Source organism: Cervus canadensis, chromosome 6, assembly GCF_019320065.1.
Source record: "Cervus canadensis isolate Bull #8, Minnesota chromosome 6, ASM1932006v1, whole genome shotgun sequence".
Lineage (NCBI taxonomy): Eukaryota > Metazoa > Chordata > Mammalia > Artiodactyla > Cervidae > Cervus > Cervus canadensis.
The window spans coordinates 39765006-39781342 of record NC_057391.1 but is presented as its reverse complement, the minus strand read 5'-3'; the positions used below and the strand labels follow the sequence as shown (position 1 = coordinate 39781342).

The 16337-nt window shown below is 35.6% G+C and overlaps 1 protein-coding gene across 2 annotated transcripts in view; it reads left to right on the top strand.

The window, feature by feature from the left end:
• The window catches only part of SOS2 (SOS Ras/Rho guanine nucleotide exchange factor 2), a 96684-nt gene that overhangs the window by 21105 nt on the left and 59242 nt on the right, over positions 1-16337 (top strand). For both annotated transcript variants that reach the window (XM_043471623.1, XM_043471624.1), the window contains 4 exons: positions 2229-2360; positions 3281-3445; positions 12134-12337; positions 16082-16225. In XM_043471623.1, coding sequence (XP_043327558.1) covers positions 2229-2360; positions 3281-3445; positions 12134-12337; positions 16082-16225 — 645 coding nt within the window. The remainder of the gene's footprint in view (positions 1-2228; positions 2361-3280; positions 3446-12133; positions 12338-16081; positions 16226-16337) is intronic.

Genomic DNA, 16337 nt, shown 5'->3' with positions numbered 1-16337 from the left:
TGTGAGTATTTCTAGATTTTTAGAAATATCTGTCAGTATAGTTTTTAAAAGTTACTTTGGCATTATATTGTTTATATCACCTTTCTTTGAAGATTATTTTCTAATAAGGCAGCAACTTCCAGGGTAAAAGATAATCTTATTTTGGAGTAATAGACCTCCTTTCTGCCTCATGAGAAACCTGTATGTAGGTCAAGAAGCAGCAGTTAGAACCAGACTTGGAACCACAGACTGGTTCAAAATTTGGAAAGGAGTACATCAAAAGGCTGTGTACTGTCACCCTGCATATTTAACTTCTGTGCAGAGTACATCATGTGAAATGCTGGGCTGGATGACTCACAAGCTGGAATCAAAATTGCCAGGAGAAATATCAAGAACCGTATCTGTGCAGATGATACCACTCTAATGGCAGAAAGTGAAGAGAAGCTAAAGAGACTCTTGATGAGGGTGAAAGAGGAGAGTGTAAAAGCTGGCTTAAAACTCAACATTCAGAAAACTAAGCATCTGGTCCCATCACTTCATGGCAAATATGGGGAAAAAATAGAAACAGTAACAGACTTTATCTTCTTGGGCTCCAAAGTCACTGCGGACATTGACTGCAGCCATAAAATTAAAAGACACTTGCTCCTTGGAGGAAAAGCTATGACAAATCTAGACAGCATATTAAAAAGCAGAGATACCACATTGCCGACCAGAGTCCGTATAATCAAAGCTATAGTTTTTCCAGTAGTCACGTGTGGATGTGAGAGCTGGACCGTAAAGAAGGCTGAGCTCCAAAGAATTGATGCTTTCGAATTGTGGTGCTGGAAAAGATTTCTTTAGAGTCCCTTAGACTGCAAGGAGATCAAATCTGTCAATCCTAAAGGAAATCAACGTTGAGTACTCATTGGAAAGACTGATGCTAAAGCTGAAATTCTAATACTTTTAGCCACCTGATGCAAAGAGCTGACTCACTGGAAAAGACCCTGATGCTGGGAAAGATTGAGGGCGGGAGTAGAAGGGGACGACAGAGGATGAGGTGGCTGGATGGCATCACCAACTCAATGGAGTTGAGTTTGAGCAAACTCTGGGAGATAGTGAAGGACAGGGAAGCCTGGTGTGCTGAAGTTCATGGGGTCACAAAGAGTCAGACACAACTTAGCAACTGACAGTAACAACAATAGATCTATTAACATTTTCAGGGACTCTGGTAATTAGTGCATTTGTTTCCCTGTTCTCTGCTGTAAGAATTGGACATAATTAAATATAATAAATGGAGAAGGAAATGGCAACCCACTCCGGTATTCTTGCCTCGAGAATCCTGTGGACAGAGGAGCCTGGTGGGCTGCTGTCCATGGGGTCGCAGAGAGTCGGACACGACTGAAGCGACTTAGCGTGCATGCATGCACTGAAGAAGGAAATGGCAGCCCACTCCAGTGTTCTCGCCTGGAGAATCCCAGAGACAGGGGAGCCTGGTGGGCTGCCGTCTGTGGGGTCACACAGAGTCGGACACGACTGAAGCGACTTAGCAGCAGCAGCAGATATAATAAAAGCATACTTTTCAAAAGCTAAATATGCTAGAAGCTGAGAATATAATTTTAAAAATAGGAAATTCTGATGAATTGGAGTTTGATTCAGTTATCATTACTTCTCATTATTCTTGCCAATTACTGGTAACATTTGTTAATAAGATTAGATGATATAAAAGGTTTGTATTGTTTTTGCCAAATGATACATTTCTTTAAACTATTCTGAGCTCTGCCACACACTTGATTCTTTAAGAGGTACATGATATTTCTCCTTTTTAAAATTCTTCTCTATAAAGCTCTGAGATTAGCAGAAGGAGAATGACTGCATAATAATTATTAATAACAAGTTAACAACTTCTGCTGGGTAAACAATTTTAACCCTAGAAACTTTGACCTTAGAATCACTGACTTAGCATATTTTATGTTTGCTTTAATCTCTAACATTATTACTTTTTCTTTTTTCCCAATTTTATCTTAGTTATGCTTACACTTAAAGCTTTCTGCTTAAACTTCCACCTTTTTGTTTACCTGTGGGAATTATGTGGAAAAATCTTTATAGCGTTTTGAGTTTTTTTAAACAAAGAACTTTCATTTATTGCAGGAATCAGAACAGGTTATGTTACTATTAACTGTTGGCATGAGAATGATGATGAAGTTAATTTTGTATGAACTTTCTGTTTATGAGCACTTCTGTTAACGATAGTTCTGCTGTGATCTGAACAGGAACGAGTTCAAAAGACCTTTCCTCATCCAATTGATAAATGGGCTATTGCTGATGCACAGTCTGCCATAGAGAAACGAAAAAGAAGAAATCCTCTCTTACTGCCTGTGGACAAAATCCATCCTTCATTGAAGGTAAAAGCAAACAAGCAAACATACAAAAAACAGACACAAAAAAGCATTGAGAAAAGTTGTTTTTGACAAATAGTCCTTTATATAGTATTTATGTATTTATATACATGGTCTATAAATATACTTATGTATTTATATACATGGTCTATGTGACTGTATGTGCAGTTGAATATGTATATACTTGTATATACACATACATACATACATATATGTTCCTTAATATATGCAAAAGGTAAAAAGAAATATACTCTGATAAAATCAGTTGCTTTTCAAATAGTATTAAAAGTTAATGATAAGAAATAATGCATCTTTTTGGCATCTTCTGATGACTGCTACCCTGATTGACTTTCAGCTTTTTGTTGTGTACAATGCAAAATCTACTGTGAGTTCAGAACTGTTCTTAAATTCATTTGTATTTGTTATAGATATTTTTATATACATTGGAAAAGTTGGGTGTTGGCTATTATTATTATTTAATCTGTACAAAGTAGCTGGTGTACCTGAATTTGAGTATCCTTTGGTAGCTGTTTCGAGACCCCCCACAATATATGTGTCCTCCCCTCAGTAGAAACCGTTATAATTTGGGAATATTAATTAAAAAATGCAAATATTTGTCAGATGGGTTTTGGATAATATATCAAGAGGTTTTCGGTGAAGACTAGTCTAAGATTTCTATCTTAGAATCAACTATCTCTTCTTGTTTGATACTAAAGGCAGATTTGTTAGATTTTAAAAATCAAAACCAAAGCCCTGATATTGAGCCAACAGATCATTTTACATCCTGTGGTACCTTTGAGTTTAGACATTTGGCTTCTGGAAAGCTGTTTATAAGCAAGAATGTTAAATACAAATTTTAAGTGCGTTTTAACTGCTACTTGACAGTGTACCATTTTTGGGAACTAAATTGCTTATTTTTTCCACAGGAAGTTTTAGGGTACAAAGTGGACTACCATGTGTCCCTGTATATTGTGGCTGTGCTGGAGTATATCTCAGCTGATATTTTGAAATTGGCTGGTAATTACGTTTTTAATATCCGACATTATGAAATATCTCAACAAGACATTAAAGTGTCAATGTGTGCAGATAAGGTAAGTGTTAAAAGGTATTTAAATTTAGCTAGAATGCTACTGATTGTATGTCACTTCTATCTCTGTTTTTTAATACATGGTTATATTAGTGATTTTTATAATTCCTAGTGTTGCAAGACAGGAAAATGGTGGACTTACAGACTAATAACCACGATATTTTCAGATTTTTCAGCATGTCATGGGATGAGAATCTCTTTTTTTCCATCAAAACTTTTTTACCTGCAGAGAAAAAAACATCCAAAGCCTTAAACAAGTTTAAAAAAAGGAGTTTGAGTTTTGTATTTTTAGAAAGAGAATAAAACCAGAATATTCAGATACTTTTAAATTTAAGAAGTAATTTTGGAAAACATACTTTGATTTTGCAGCATAATTCAGTGGGGCACAAGGAAAGAGATTTTACAATGCCAGAGTTACTTTCTTCTGACCATTTTTTTTTTGTTACTTCATTCTTCCTGGCTGTAAGCTACTGAGGAAAGAAATTGAGTCTTTTATTTTCCTCTCTCCTCCTTTTCTTCCCTTTCTACTTTCTTTTTTTTTTCTTCTTACTTTTGAAATCAACATTTTTGAATGCCTGTTATGTGTCAGATACTGCCCTGAGCAATGTACAACATTGAACATATGAGCAGTCCCTGTGTTGGAAGGAATTTATTTTAGTGGGTAATAAAAGTATTATAAATGAATAATTGCAGTACAAGATAATTAAAGCTATTATTATACAAATGAATCAAAGGTGCAGTGGAGAAAAGGATTACTTCTGGATAGGGAAGACCAGAAACACTTCATAGAGAAGTGCCTAAGCTAGACCTCCAGGTGTGAATTACCCCCAGGGTCTGGCCTAGGCCACTGGTTCTTCACCTTGCACATCAGCATTACCAGTATTCTTTAAAAGAATACTGCTGTCTGCATCTTACCCGTAGAGGTTCTTGTTTACTTGACCTGGGATTGGCCTCTAGGCTCACAAGTGATTCTGATATACGGTTAACAATTGAGAACCATTGTACTATGCCGTAGTCTCAAAAATGATTTTTCACTTAAATTTTATTGTAGAAATTCCTTGTTATTTCTGTTTTGGCTTCTGAAAAAATGAAAAAAAATGATTGTATGTTTTTTTAACTTAGTCTCTAGCTCAGACTTTTAGAAAAGTTGCATACACAAAAAAAGATACTCCCTTGTACCCTAAACCACTTGAGAGTAGGTTATTGACATAGTTTAGTGTATCATATGAATACATGTAAATCCATGGCTGATTCATATCAATGTATGACAAAACCCACTGGAAAAAAATAAAAATAAAAATAAAAAAAAAGATTTTCCTGTATAATCACACTATGACAGTCAAAATCCAGGAAATGAATGCTGATACATTATATTATGCAATCCTCAGACCCCATTCAGGTTTTGCCACTTGTCCCAATGACGTCTTTTATAGCAGAATGATCGTGTTCAGAATCACGTGTGTTGTGTTTAGTTGTCATGTATCTTTTTTTTCCTCCTTGTTCACTCTGGAACAGTTCATTCTTCCTTTAACTTTTATGACCTTGACATTTTTAAGGATTATGCTTATTAATGTTTAAAATGCTCTTCAGTTTTTTCTGATATTTTTTCTTGATAAATTTCAGGTTATGTATGGAGCTGTGGCAGAAATGCCATAGAAGTTCTTCTCATTGTACTTTCTCACACGACACACAGTTTTGATGTATCCCACTTTTGGTGATGGTCACTTCAGTCCCTTGATTAAGGGTTTGTCTTCTAGATTTCTCTACTTTAAAGGACTTCTTACCCTTTGGTAATAAATATTTTGTAGAGTCTTATGGCTATGTAAATATCTTGTTCCTCATCACACTTTCTGGTGGTTTAGTCACTAAGTCGTGTCCAACTCTTGCTACCCAATGGAATGTAGTCTGCCGAGCTCTTCTGTCCATGGGATTCTCCAGGCAAGAATACTGGAGTGGGTTGCCATTTCCTTCTCTAGAGGATCTTCCCGAGCCAGGGATCGAACCCAGGTCTCCTGCATTGCAGGCAGATTCTTTACCAACTGAGCTATGGTTTATTTTAATATGGACTCATTGATTCTTATTTTATTTAGTGGAACATAGCTCATTGCTTCATTAGTTATTTTGATATTCAGATTGTCTCAAGTTGACCAGGGGGAGCTCCTTCAGTTTGCCTCTCTGTCCCTGTCTCTCTTTTGACATAAGATGCTCCAGGTTCAACTTGTTCTTTACCTGACTACTCAAGCCTGGAATTAGTTGTTTTCTAAAAATTCCTGGTTCCTTTTAGTGGAGAATGGTATTTAGAAACCATGATCTTGGTGCTCAATGAGCTCATTGATACTGGAGTGTTACTCCTCTGATCTCTTCAAGGTCAGAATTAGGGAGTGCATGTGTATGTGTATACATATATACATAGGCTTCCCTGGTGGCTCAGCTTGATGTGGGTTTGATCCCTGGATTGGGTAGATCCCCTGGAGAAGGAAATGGCAGCCCACTCCAGGATTCTTGCCTGAGAAATCCTGTGGACAGAGGAGCCTGGTGGACTACAGTCATGGGGTCACGAAAGGGTCAGACAAAACTTAGTGACTGAGACAACAATAATAACACATACATATACATCTTTATTTATATCTTATGTATCTTTAGATGAGTTCTCTTCAATCCAGGTTCGTTACCACAAACTTTATTTTTGCCTCCCCTTCTTTACATTTGTAATTCCATTATCTGATAGTGAGAAACCTGGCTCCTGTTTTTCTTAATATATTTATTTGTTTGATCAACCCTTCTGTATGTGACCAGTCTCCCAGCAGGCCTATCTCCCCACACTGGTGTAGACACCCTATTTTGGCATTGAAACCTTTCTCCTTCTTTGTATACTTTCTCCTAACCCTCCTCAAATTCTGACAATCCCGTCTTGGTCCACTGCTGCTGGACCAACTTCCCATGCAAATACGCTCCTTACCCACTAGGGCTCCAGCACCCTGCATCAAGCTGCCCTGTCGTATGGATAGTCTCTATGCTCTGACTGATCTCTAACATCTTGTGCCCCCAACCTTCCACTCCCGTAAACACCCTCCCTACCCCTCTCAGGAACTGGCACACTGGGATGGGCCGCTGCAGCTTTTCCCCACACCCTCATGCAGGAATTCCTCCTTTATTTGCCCCATTCCTCCACTCTCTGCCCCGAACAGTGGCCTTGGACGGGACTATTAACAGACTGTGGGAAGGGGAGACTTGACTTTATATCTGAGTCAGTTAACTTTTCTATGACTCTTTTTAAAAGCGAAAGTAGTTAAATTCTTAGACAATTATAAGAATTACAAGAGACCAGATCTACATGCAGACTGACAGGTGGTAGTCACATAGCGTCTGTTTGAGCACTGGGGAGCTTATTGCTCATAAAACTGTCTGTTCCTTTTTATAGAATTCTAGTTAGGTGAAGTGTCTTCCTCATAGAGAGTTAATATTAACTTTCCTATTAACTTTTTTCCAGAATAGCTGTTTTTTATTAGCAAGAATATACTTGATAATTCAATATGTACAATTTTAAACGTACCATGCTTTTAAAAAATTTTTTTGGATGGAATTATACAAAAGAGAATTTATTAAAATTCAGTGCATTTTTAGGATACAAACCTGTAGTAGAACTATAAATATCAAGTATGGCATGAATTAAAGAGTTTTTTACTGAAATATAATTGATTTACAATGTTGTGTTTAATTTCTATTGTGCAGCAAAGTAACTTAGTTATATATATATATATACACGTGCTTTTTTTCATACTCCTTTCTATTACAGCTTATCATAGGATATTGAATATAGTTTCATATGATATACAGGAGGACCTTATTATTTATCCATCCTATATATAAAAAGCTAGTTTGTATCTGACTTTCCTATTAACTTTGTTTTTTTTTTAACTTTGATTCACTAATTCTAATCTCTCTTCTGGACTACATTAGATAAGATGAAACTGTTTTTCAGAATAAGTCATTCCATTATTTAAAGCATTTTTCCATGTACTAAATTTTCACCTTTTGAGACTTTGCAAACCAATCTTTTGGACTGGTTTTCAGATTTTCATTGAATTGCTCTTAGACTGTGATTTCTAAAATAAAGACAACAGTCTAGATCTGTTCTGACAACACAAAGTGCAATGAAATGCCTACTTCCTTTATTCAATATGATGTTCTTTTATAATTTTACCATTAACTTTTGGGAGCATGTATGTTGTTCTGTTTACTTAGTGAGTGTACAGATGTCTCAACTCCCTAGGACTTTTTACATGAGATACTACTATGTTATATCTTTGATTTCTTATAATGTGTGCTATTGGTTTTTTTTTTCTCATCCAAGTTTGAGTTCAAATTTATCTCTCTAAAACTTAATACTGTTATTGAGACTATGTCCAGCATATCAAGATATTATAAAAATCTGATTTTGTCATTGATCGTTGTAGATACCCTCCTAGCTTTTTTTTTTTTTTTTCCCCCTAGCTTTTTGTAATATATGCCAGTCTAAGAAACTTAGTTTGTTTCAGTTTGAATTATTGTTAAAAATATTAGAAAAAGTGTAATAGGTGATATTCCTCACATAATGTTATTAGAGACATACTTCTAGATTAATAAATTACCGCTTTTTTTCACTATGGCCTTTTAGTCAGGTGCCATTTCACCTGTTTGTCTAATTCGGGGGTCAGCAGGCTTTATCTGTAAAGGACCAGGTGGGTGGGTGAATATTTTAGGTTTTGTGGGCTATATATATGTTCCCCTTTCTTGGAACCACTCATCTTTGCTTTTGTAACAGGAAAGCAGCCATAAAATAATGAGTGTAGGCTGTGTTCTAGTAAAACTTTATTTATACAAAAGGTAGTAGGCTCATTGTGGCCTGTGGGCTATAGTTTTCCCATCCTTTTCTCCTATGATTCCAAATTTGTCACAAGAGACTGTCATGTGATCCAAAGACTTTATTTGTGGGACTAGTCATGTGAATGGAGTAATGAGGCTAGTGTGATATGGTATAATCTTAGTAAATCTAAACTGATTTCCTATGAGCACTATTTCAAGAACTTATAAACCATCTGTTTAATAAACTGTTCAAATAAGTGCTTTCTAGAGGTCTGTGTAGTTTCCCAGACAAGGTCATATAATTTCACAGAGAACTTGAGAATCAAGTTTTTTTCTACACTTAAAAAAAGCAGCATTTGAGACTATATGATGTATTCTGGCCCATCAGAGATTGCTGAGAATAGTTAGATGATCATAGGAAGGAATTTTAAAGCTCAACCCTTCATATATTTGTCACTATTGAGGAAAATAGTATTCAGATTGGAAAAATAGAAAATACATGCTTAAGAGGAAATTTGATGTTTAAGCAAGGCAAGAGAGAATAAGAGCACAGAGCTGTTCTGAAGATTATTTCTGTGGACCCAGATGTAATAGGAGTTGAGTTCTTCTGTATTTTTTCTTTTGTTGTAATATTACTCCATCTGTTCCAAGAACCGATTCTCCTTTACTATTCTTGTGAACGTGACCAAGAACTGCTTTTATTATCCTAACATTTATTCTGATCCTTAACTCATTTAGTCTTTAGCCGTTCATTACAAGTTCATTACAAGTCCTGTGTCTGCTCAGTCACTCAGTTGTCCTTGGGGGACTATAGCCGCCCCCCTACCCCAGGTTCCTCTGTTCATGGGATTATCCCAGCAAGAATCCTGGAGTGGGTTGCCATTTCCTCACCCAAGGTATCTTCCCTATCCAGGGATCAAACCCCTGTCTCCAATGTGGTTCCTCCATTGACAGGTGAATTCTTCACTCCTGAGCCACCTGGGAAGGCTATTACAAGTTATTATAGGTCTTAGCAATTTGCAAACATGCAATACATGTATGCTCTTTAAGCAGGTATCTTTTGTGCATTTACTGTGCATCAAATGTTGTGGATTTTAAGATGAAATTATGGCCTTTAGCCGTAGAAATGTCCATATAAGTTAGGTGCTTATATAGAAAAGAGAGAGGATGCTTATGGAGGACTGAATCCAGGGAAAAGATTTTGATGGAGGAGTTCAGGAGGAGTTGTGAAAAGCTATACAAAGACAATTATATTTGAGCTAAGTGATGAAAATTACTAAGGATTTATCAGGTGAATAAATGTGAGAGTTGGGAGGAAAGAGAAGTAAGAGAAGGTGTTCTAGACAGGAGAATAGAAGGACCTGACCAGTTTTAAGAGCTGTTTGTGAGTTGGAGTTAAAAAGGATTTGGGGACTGATTTGGTGTGAAAGTTGAGAAGGGTTAAGTCTAGGGTAAGGACAAGTTTTCTAGCTAGGAAGGTGAGGTAGATGATGCTTGACTAGTGATTCTGAAGTGGGGTATACATGTATGGGTTTGTCAAACAGAGAGATACCTAGCAAGACTTTCATAACACTTGTCTAGATTCCAGAGAGTTTCTGACATAAATATTTAGGGAGTCATTATCTAGTGATTGAAAATCATCTAAGAAGGTGAGCTCACTCAGGAGAAAATATAGTAGATGTTTCAGACTGATAGCCTGCTAGTGAGTAGGGGTTCTCCACCTAGTGAATAGGGGCTCCAGGTTTATTTTTTAAAATTTTGAATTATTTGCAATTTGTTTATATTTACAAATATGAAAATTCCACATAAAATCTAGATTTCAGACTCTTCTTGAAAAAAGAAAATCAAAATGCCTGACAAAATAGCTACCATTGAGCACACTTTCCAGTTTAGGTCCATGCACCTTCTAGTTTGCCACACTGCCTGTCACCTGTTATGTTTTAACATGATGTATTATCTGCCTGACTCCTGTAGCATTTACATTCAGGATTTTGGGTGTCAAAACAGTTCCAAAAATGGGACCCTTCAGTGGGTGGCAGGGAAGGTCAGTAGTAGAGAAGGAGGCTTCACTGACAGAATGGTGTATGAGAAGTCAAGAGAAGAGAAAGTTTTAAGAAGTTCTGGTTACCTGTGTTAATAACTAGAGAAAACAAAAAGATATTCAGACATTATTAGTGAGTTTCAGTAGAGTGGTGAGCTTGAGAACTAAGAAATTAGAGATACCAAGTACAGACTACTTTATCTCTAGTGGGGAAGAGAAGACAGTTCTATGTCATACTTTCCATGTTTTTGTGTGTCTGCTTAAAATCAGATTTCATTAGCTAATTCCCTGTGTAGCCCCAGTGGTTTCTTCAGAGGTCTTAAATGGCTGAAAATGGGAGGCGATGATGTTCAGTTGCAGGAGGGCGAGTTGCATGGAGGAGGCAGTGAAGAGAAGAGGGAGTATCACAGGAGATGAGGCTGGGGAGGTGGGCTGGGGTTAAATTGTAAGTGGCTTTATCTTCATGAAATTAGAATTGTGTACTGAAAGCAATGAAATCCAGTATCATGTTTATGTAGGATGTGACACAATTTGGTTTTAGGAACATAATTTGGAACTGGGGTTTGGAAGAAACCTGTGGCAAGGAGGTCATATTGCATAACCTTCTAAGAAGTGATGTAGCTGCTTAATAGTCTGATTTGAAGATTGGAGGGTAATGGAGAGAACTGACCAGATTTAAGAAATATTTTTGAGTTAGATTTAAAAGATCAGGAAAGCAGAATTTATGTTTATTTTGCTTATTGCTATATCTTACCAACATCTGGCACAATTTCTGGTGATCAGTAGATATTTTTGAGAATGAATGAATATCTCATATTATCAGAATTTGCTCATTCTCTTTAATTGTTTTACTCTTGGAGCTTCCTTTTTGGAAGTGTGCTTTTTTTTTCCCTCCTAAATTCTAAGAAAGTAGTTTTCAGTTAGTCTTGCATATATAATTAAGTAGGTCCAATTTTTCTTTTCTTTTTAAACTATCAATATTTTTAATTCTAAAAAGTATGGTCACCTTTTTCCTATTGATTTTAATATACAGCTCCTGCGTGTTGGTTGACTCAAGTCCATAGTACCAATCTTTATTCTTTCCTGAAAGGAGAAATTGTCACTATAGCAATTTAAGCATCTGTGGGATGCTTGATTTTAATAAATGAACTTTTTATAACAGTTGTTAGTGTAGTAAATATGCATCAGAAAAACATCATGCTATTACTATATTTTGTCTCTTGTTTCATTTTTCTCCTTTAAACTCCACTTAAGTGCACCTAAGCATTCTTATAGTAGGATAAAGAACTACTATTTTTAATGCCTATTATTTGCTAGTCATAATAGTATGCATTTTATGTCCTTTACTTCATTGAATTCTTTGATCAATTACATACATGTAAGGGATCTGACTTTCGAAGGAATAAATAACTTGTCTGTAATCACAGGTAAATGATAGAACTGTGGTTTTTGGCTCAGATTGTTGTTCTCCAAATGTGTGCTCTTTTTGCTATTGTACATTTTGTGTTTACATGTATGTGTGTATATTTATATACACACAGACACACATGTATTTGTGTACATAATGTGTGTATATATGTATTTCATTAGATTTATTTTCATAGATGTTTATTTTTCTATATCCAGTTTTATTTGAACATTATCTCACTTCAGCTTATCATATTTCTCTTTAGTTTTCTTTTATAAATTTGGCCTATAATACACATAGCTCTCATTTTTTAATAATATTTTAATTCCAAGTACTTTGAAATGGTTTTATAACAGTAAGGACAATAAATTTATTCATTACTGATTTATATTTCTTAGGTTTTGATGGACATGTTTGATCAGGATGACATAGGCTTGGTTTCTCTTTGTGAAGATGAACCTAGTTCTTCAGGTGAATTAAACTACTATGACCTTGTTAGAACTGAAATTGCAGAAGAAAGACAGTATCTACGGGAACTAAATATGATCATAAAAGTGTTTCGAGAAGCTTTTCTTTCTGACAGAAAGCTGTTTAAACCTTCTGTAAGTACCTTTTTGGGTTTGAAAGTCTGTCTACCCCCAAATGTCAGATAGTAGCTTAAAAATTATAAATAGTAACTTTATAAACTTAGTGAGTATGTAAAACAAAAATATGGTTTTGTATAGTACTGTGGTGGTGTTTGGCTTTATTTAAATTTTTTCAGTTTTTTATTGAAATATAATTGATACACATTCCCGAATGAGTTGTAGGTATACAGCATAGTGATTCACAAGTCTTAAAGTTTATACTCCATTTATCATTAGTATAAATTATTGGCTGTATTCCGCATGTTGTACAATACATCCTGGTAGCCTATCTTACACATGATGGTTTTTACCTACCACTTCCCCACCCCTATAGTGCCTCTGTCCCCCACAATGGTAACCACTGGTTTGTCCTCTATATCTATGAGTCTGTTTCTTTTTTTGTTGTTGTTATAGTCACTAGCTTTTTGTATTTTTTAGATTCCACATATAATTGATATTTGTCTTTCTCTGTCTAACTTAATTCACTTAGCCCTCCCAAGTCCATTCATGTTGCTGCAAATGGCAAAATTTCATCTTTTTATGGCTGCATAGTATTCCATTGTGTATATATACCACTTCTTTATCCATTCATCTGTTGGGGGACACTTAAGTTTCTTCCGTATCTTGGTAATTGTAAATAATGCTGCTATGAACACCCGGGATGTTGTGGGAGTTTTTTTTGAAAGAAAGTTACCAACTTTAAATCAATTGATTTCTTACAGAGCTTTGCCCATATTTCTGTGACAAAATCATGCTGTGGGTTTTTTAGTACATGAATTGTTACACTAATACGTTCAGTGACAATGAGAATTAGACACAAAATTAAGGGAATTACACTGGAATAAAATCTCTTTCTACTGTGCAATATTTGAGATTTATAGTTATTCATTTGAAGATGGTGAAAGAAATTTATGGTCTAGAAAAGAAAGATATACATTTTTTCCTGTCTTTTGGTAAGTACTTTAGGCCAGTATAAAGTTTTAATAGTGAGGCTTTTTAAGAATATGAGTTTATGCAGAATGTCTCATAAACAAAGGCAGAGTGGCAGAGTTTTACTCTGCCAGGTAGGAATGCGATGAATTATGATGGGGATCCAGGAGAGTCTTGTCCATGTTTTTCTTACCTCTGTAGTTTTCTAAGGAATCTAGCTAGACAGATACTGTGTTTGTTTGTTTAACTTAGATTTCTTTTTCTTTCCTTCCTTTCTTACATGAGTTATTTTTCCTTGGATGTCTAAGTATCTTTTCCTTTAAATTCTTGGCTTTTCTCTTATCTCCTGACTTCCTCTCTCACATAACTATTGTGTGTGTAAGTGTATGTATTCAGTCCCTAAATTGTGTCCGATTCTTTTTAACCCCATGGACTGCAGTACACCAGGCTTCTCTGTCCTTCATGATCTCCCAGAGTTTATTCAAACCCATGTCTATCCAGTCGGTGATGCCATCCAACCCTCTCATCCTCTCTCGTCCCCTTCTCCTCCTGCCCTCAATCTTTCCCAGCATCAGGCTCTTTTCCCATGAGTCGGTTCTTTGCATCAGGTGGCCAAAGTATTGGAGCTTCAGCATCAGTCCTTCCAATGAATATTCAGGGTTGATTTCTTTTAGGATTGACTGGTTTAATCTCCTTGCTGTCCAAGGGACTCTCAAGAGTCTTCTCTAGCACCACAATTCAAAAGCATCAATTTTTTGGTGCTCAGCCTTCTTTATGGTCCAACCCTCACATCTGCACATGACTACTGGAAAATTCATAGCTTTGATTATATGGACCTTTGTCGGCAAAGGGATGTCTTTTCTTTTTAATACACTGTCTAGGTTGTCATAACTTTCTTGCCAAGGAGCAAGTGTCTTTTAATTTCATGGCTAGAGTCACTGTCCATGGTGATTTTGGAGCCCTAGAAAATAAAGTCTGTCACTGTTTCTATTTTTTCCCCATCTATTTGCCATGAAGTGATGGGACTGGATGCTATGATCTTTGTTTTTTGAGTGTTGAATTTTAAGCCAGCTTTTTCACTCTCCTCTCGTACCTTCATCAAGAGACTAGTTCCTCTTCACTTTCTGCCGTTAGGGTGGGGTCATCTGCATATCTGAGGTTATTAATGAAAGTGTAAGGTGTTTTAATTGGCTTTTATCCTTTTTTTAAAAAAATGCATGTTTAGTTTAACATTTGGTAATAATTTCTACTGGAGATACTGCCTTAAGTAGTTAACATTTTTATGTTTTTCAAAGTACTGTCCTATTTTGTGTGACCCTTAAAAATTCTCTGAGATAGGTAGGACAGGAATTATCATCTCAACTTTACTGGTGAAGAAATAGACACAAAATAGTTATGACATGATAAGTTACTTACAGAGGTTGAACTTGATTCTTTTATACCACAATTGGGTTTTGTCTAAAGTGTATGAAGAATTAAAAACTTAACAAATGCTGTTAGCTAATAACAATTGCTGGTAATTATTATCCTCTTTACCTTTTATTCATCCCATCAGTTTTCATTCCTCAAGAATTAATTTTTATGGTTCTTTTTTCACTGAATTTGTGCTGATTTGACAGAAAATTTTCATTAAATACTAAAGGGTCAAGAGAAAGAGGGAATCCCTTTATCTCTATATTATATATTTTCAACATAGATGAGACTGTAAACTTCTGAAATAAAGACCATCTAAGATCAGAGCATAGAACTCTGTAAATATTTGATAAAAGAATGAATGACTGTTAATCTTAATTTACTCCTTTGGGGTCTACCCCTACCCCTATGTCTTCAGAAAACTCACATTTGTAGAAGGCCTAATATATACCAGCAGCATTTTGTAGAAATCATCCTATTTCATTCTCTTAAAAACCTTATGAGGTAGGTATTAATATACCAGCTGTGTGGCCCTGGACAAATTACATAATTGCTCTGTGCCTCTGTTTTCTCATTCGTAAAATGAAGATGATGATAGTATCTAATCTGTTATAAACTTACATGTCAGGTACTTATAGTAGTGCCTGGAACATAGTAAGTGACCAAGAAATGTTAGCTGTTATTATTGTCCTAATCCAGGGTCAGTCACCTAGCAAGTAGTGGGACAAGGATCCAAGCTCGAATCTGTTATGTTCCTTAATCCATGTTTCCATTACCAGATGCAGAATGAATAATAGTTGGCTAATACCTGGATAATCAGTCATGTGGTCTTCTTGTTTCCAGAGTATTTAACATGTTTTAACCCAGATAAAATTCACAGTGAAGAGCTTGACTGAAATCTTTAATTCCTCCTCAAATTTAAGAGACAGGTCACATATTGTGGAACTACTTTGTATCTCAGTTAGGAGTCAGATCTTCATTTTGATCCCAGCTTTTGTCATTAACCAACTCTGAGACTTTGATCAAGACTTCTAGCACCTACCCAATTTAAAAATACTCAAATACCAGAATTCTTCATTTAAAAAATTGCTTAGAATCATCCACCATATGAGATTTACAGCACATTTACTGGAAAATATAGATTCTATACAGTTTTGGTCAATAATTCTAAATCTAATCCAAGAGGTTTATTTCCCTTCCTTATTCATGATTGACTTTTGCTATGATTTGGAATATATTTTATGTCTTGAAATATACTGGTATGCGATTGGATGAAAATATACCCTTAGCACTTATATTACTTATATTTAATAATTCTTTAATGAAATTTTCAACCTGACATGTCTTAACCTTCCTTGTCTTTTTTTTTTTTTTTAGGATATTGAAAAGATTTTCAGTAACATTTTAGATATACATGAATTGACCGTGAAACTTTTAGGTTTAATTGAAGACACAGTTGAAATGACTGATGAAAGTAGCCCTCATCCCTTAGCTGGCAGCTGTTTTGAAGATCTGGCAGAGGTAAATTTACAAAACTATTTTCCCATTACAGTTATAAGTGCTGTATTTCTTTGTGAAAATTAGAAGACATTGCTGGCTGCTATAAAAAATGCTTAAGATTTAACCAGTAGCA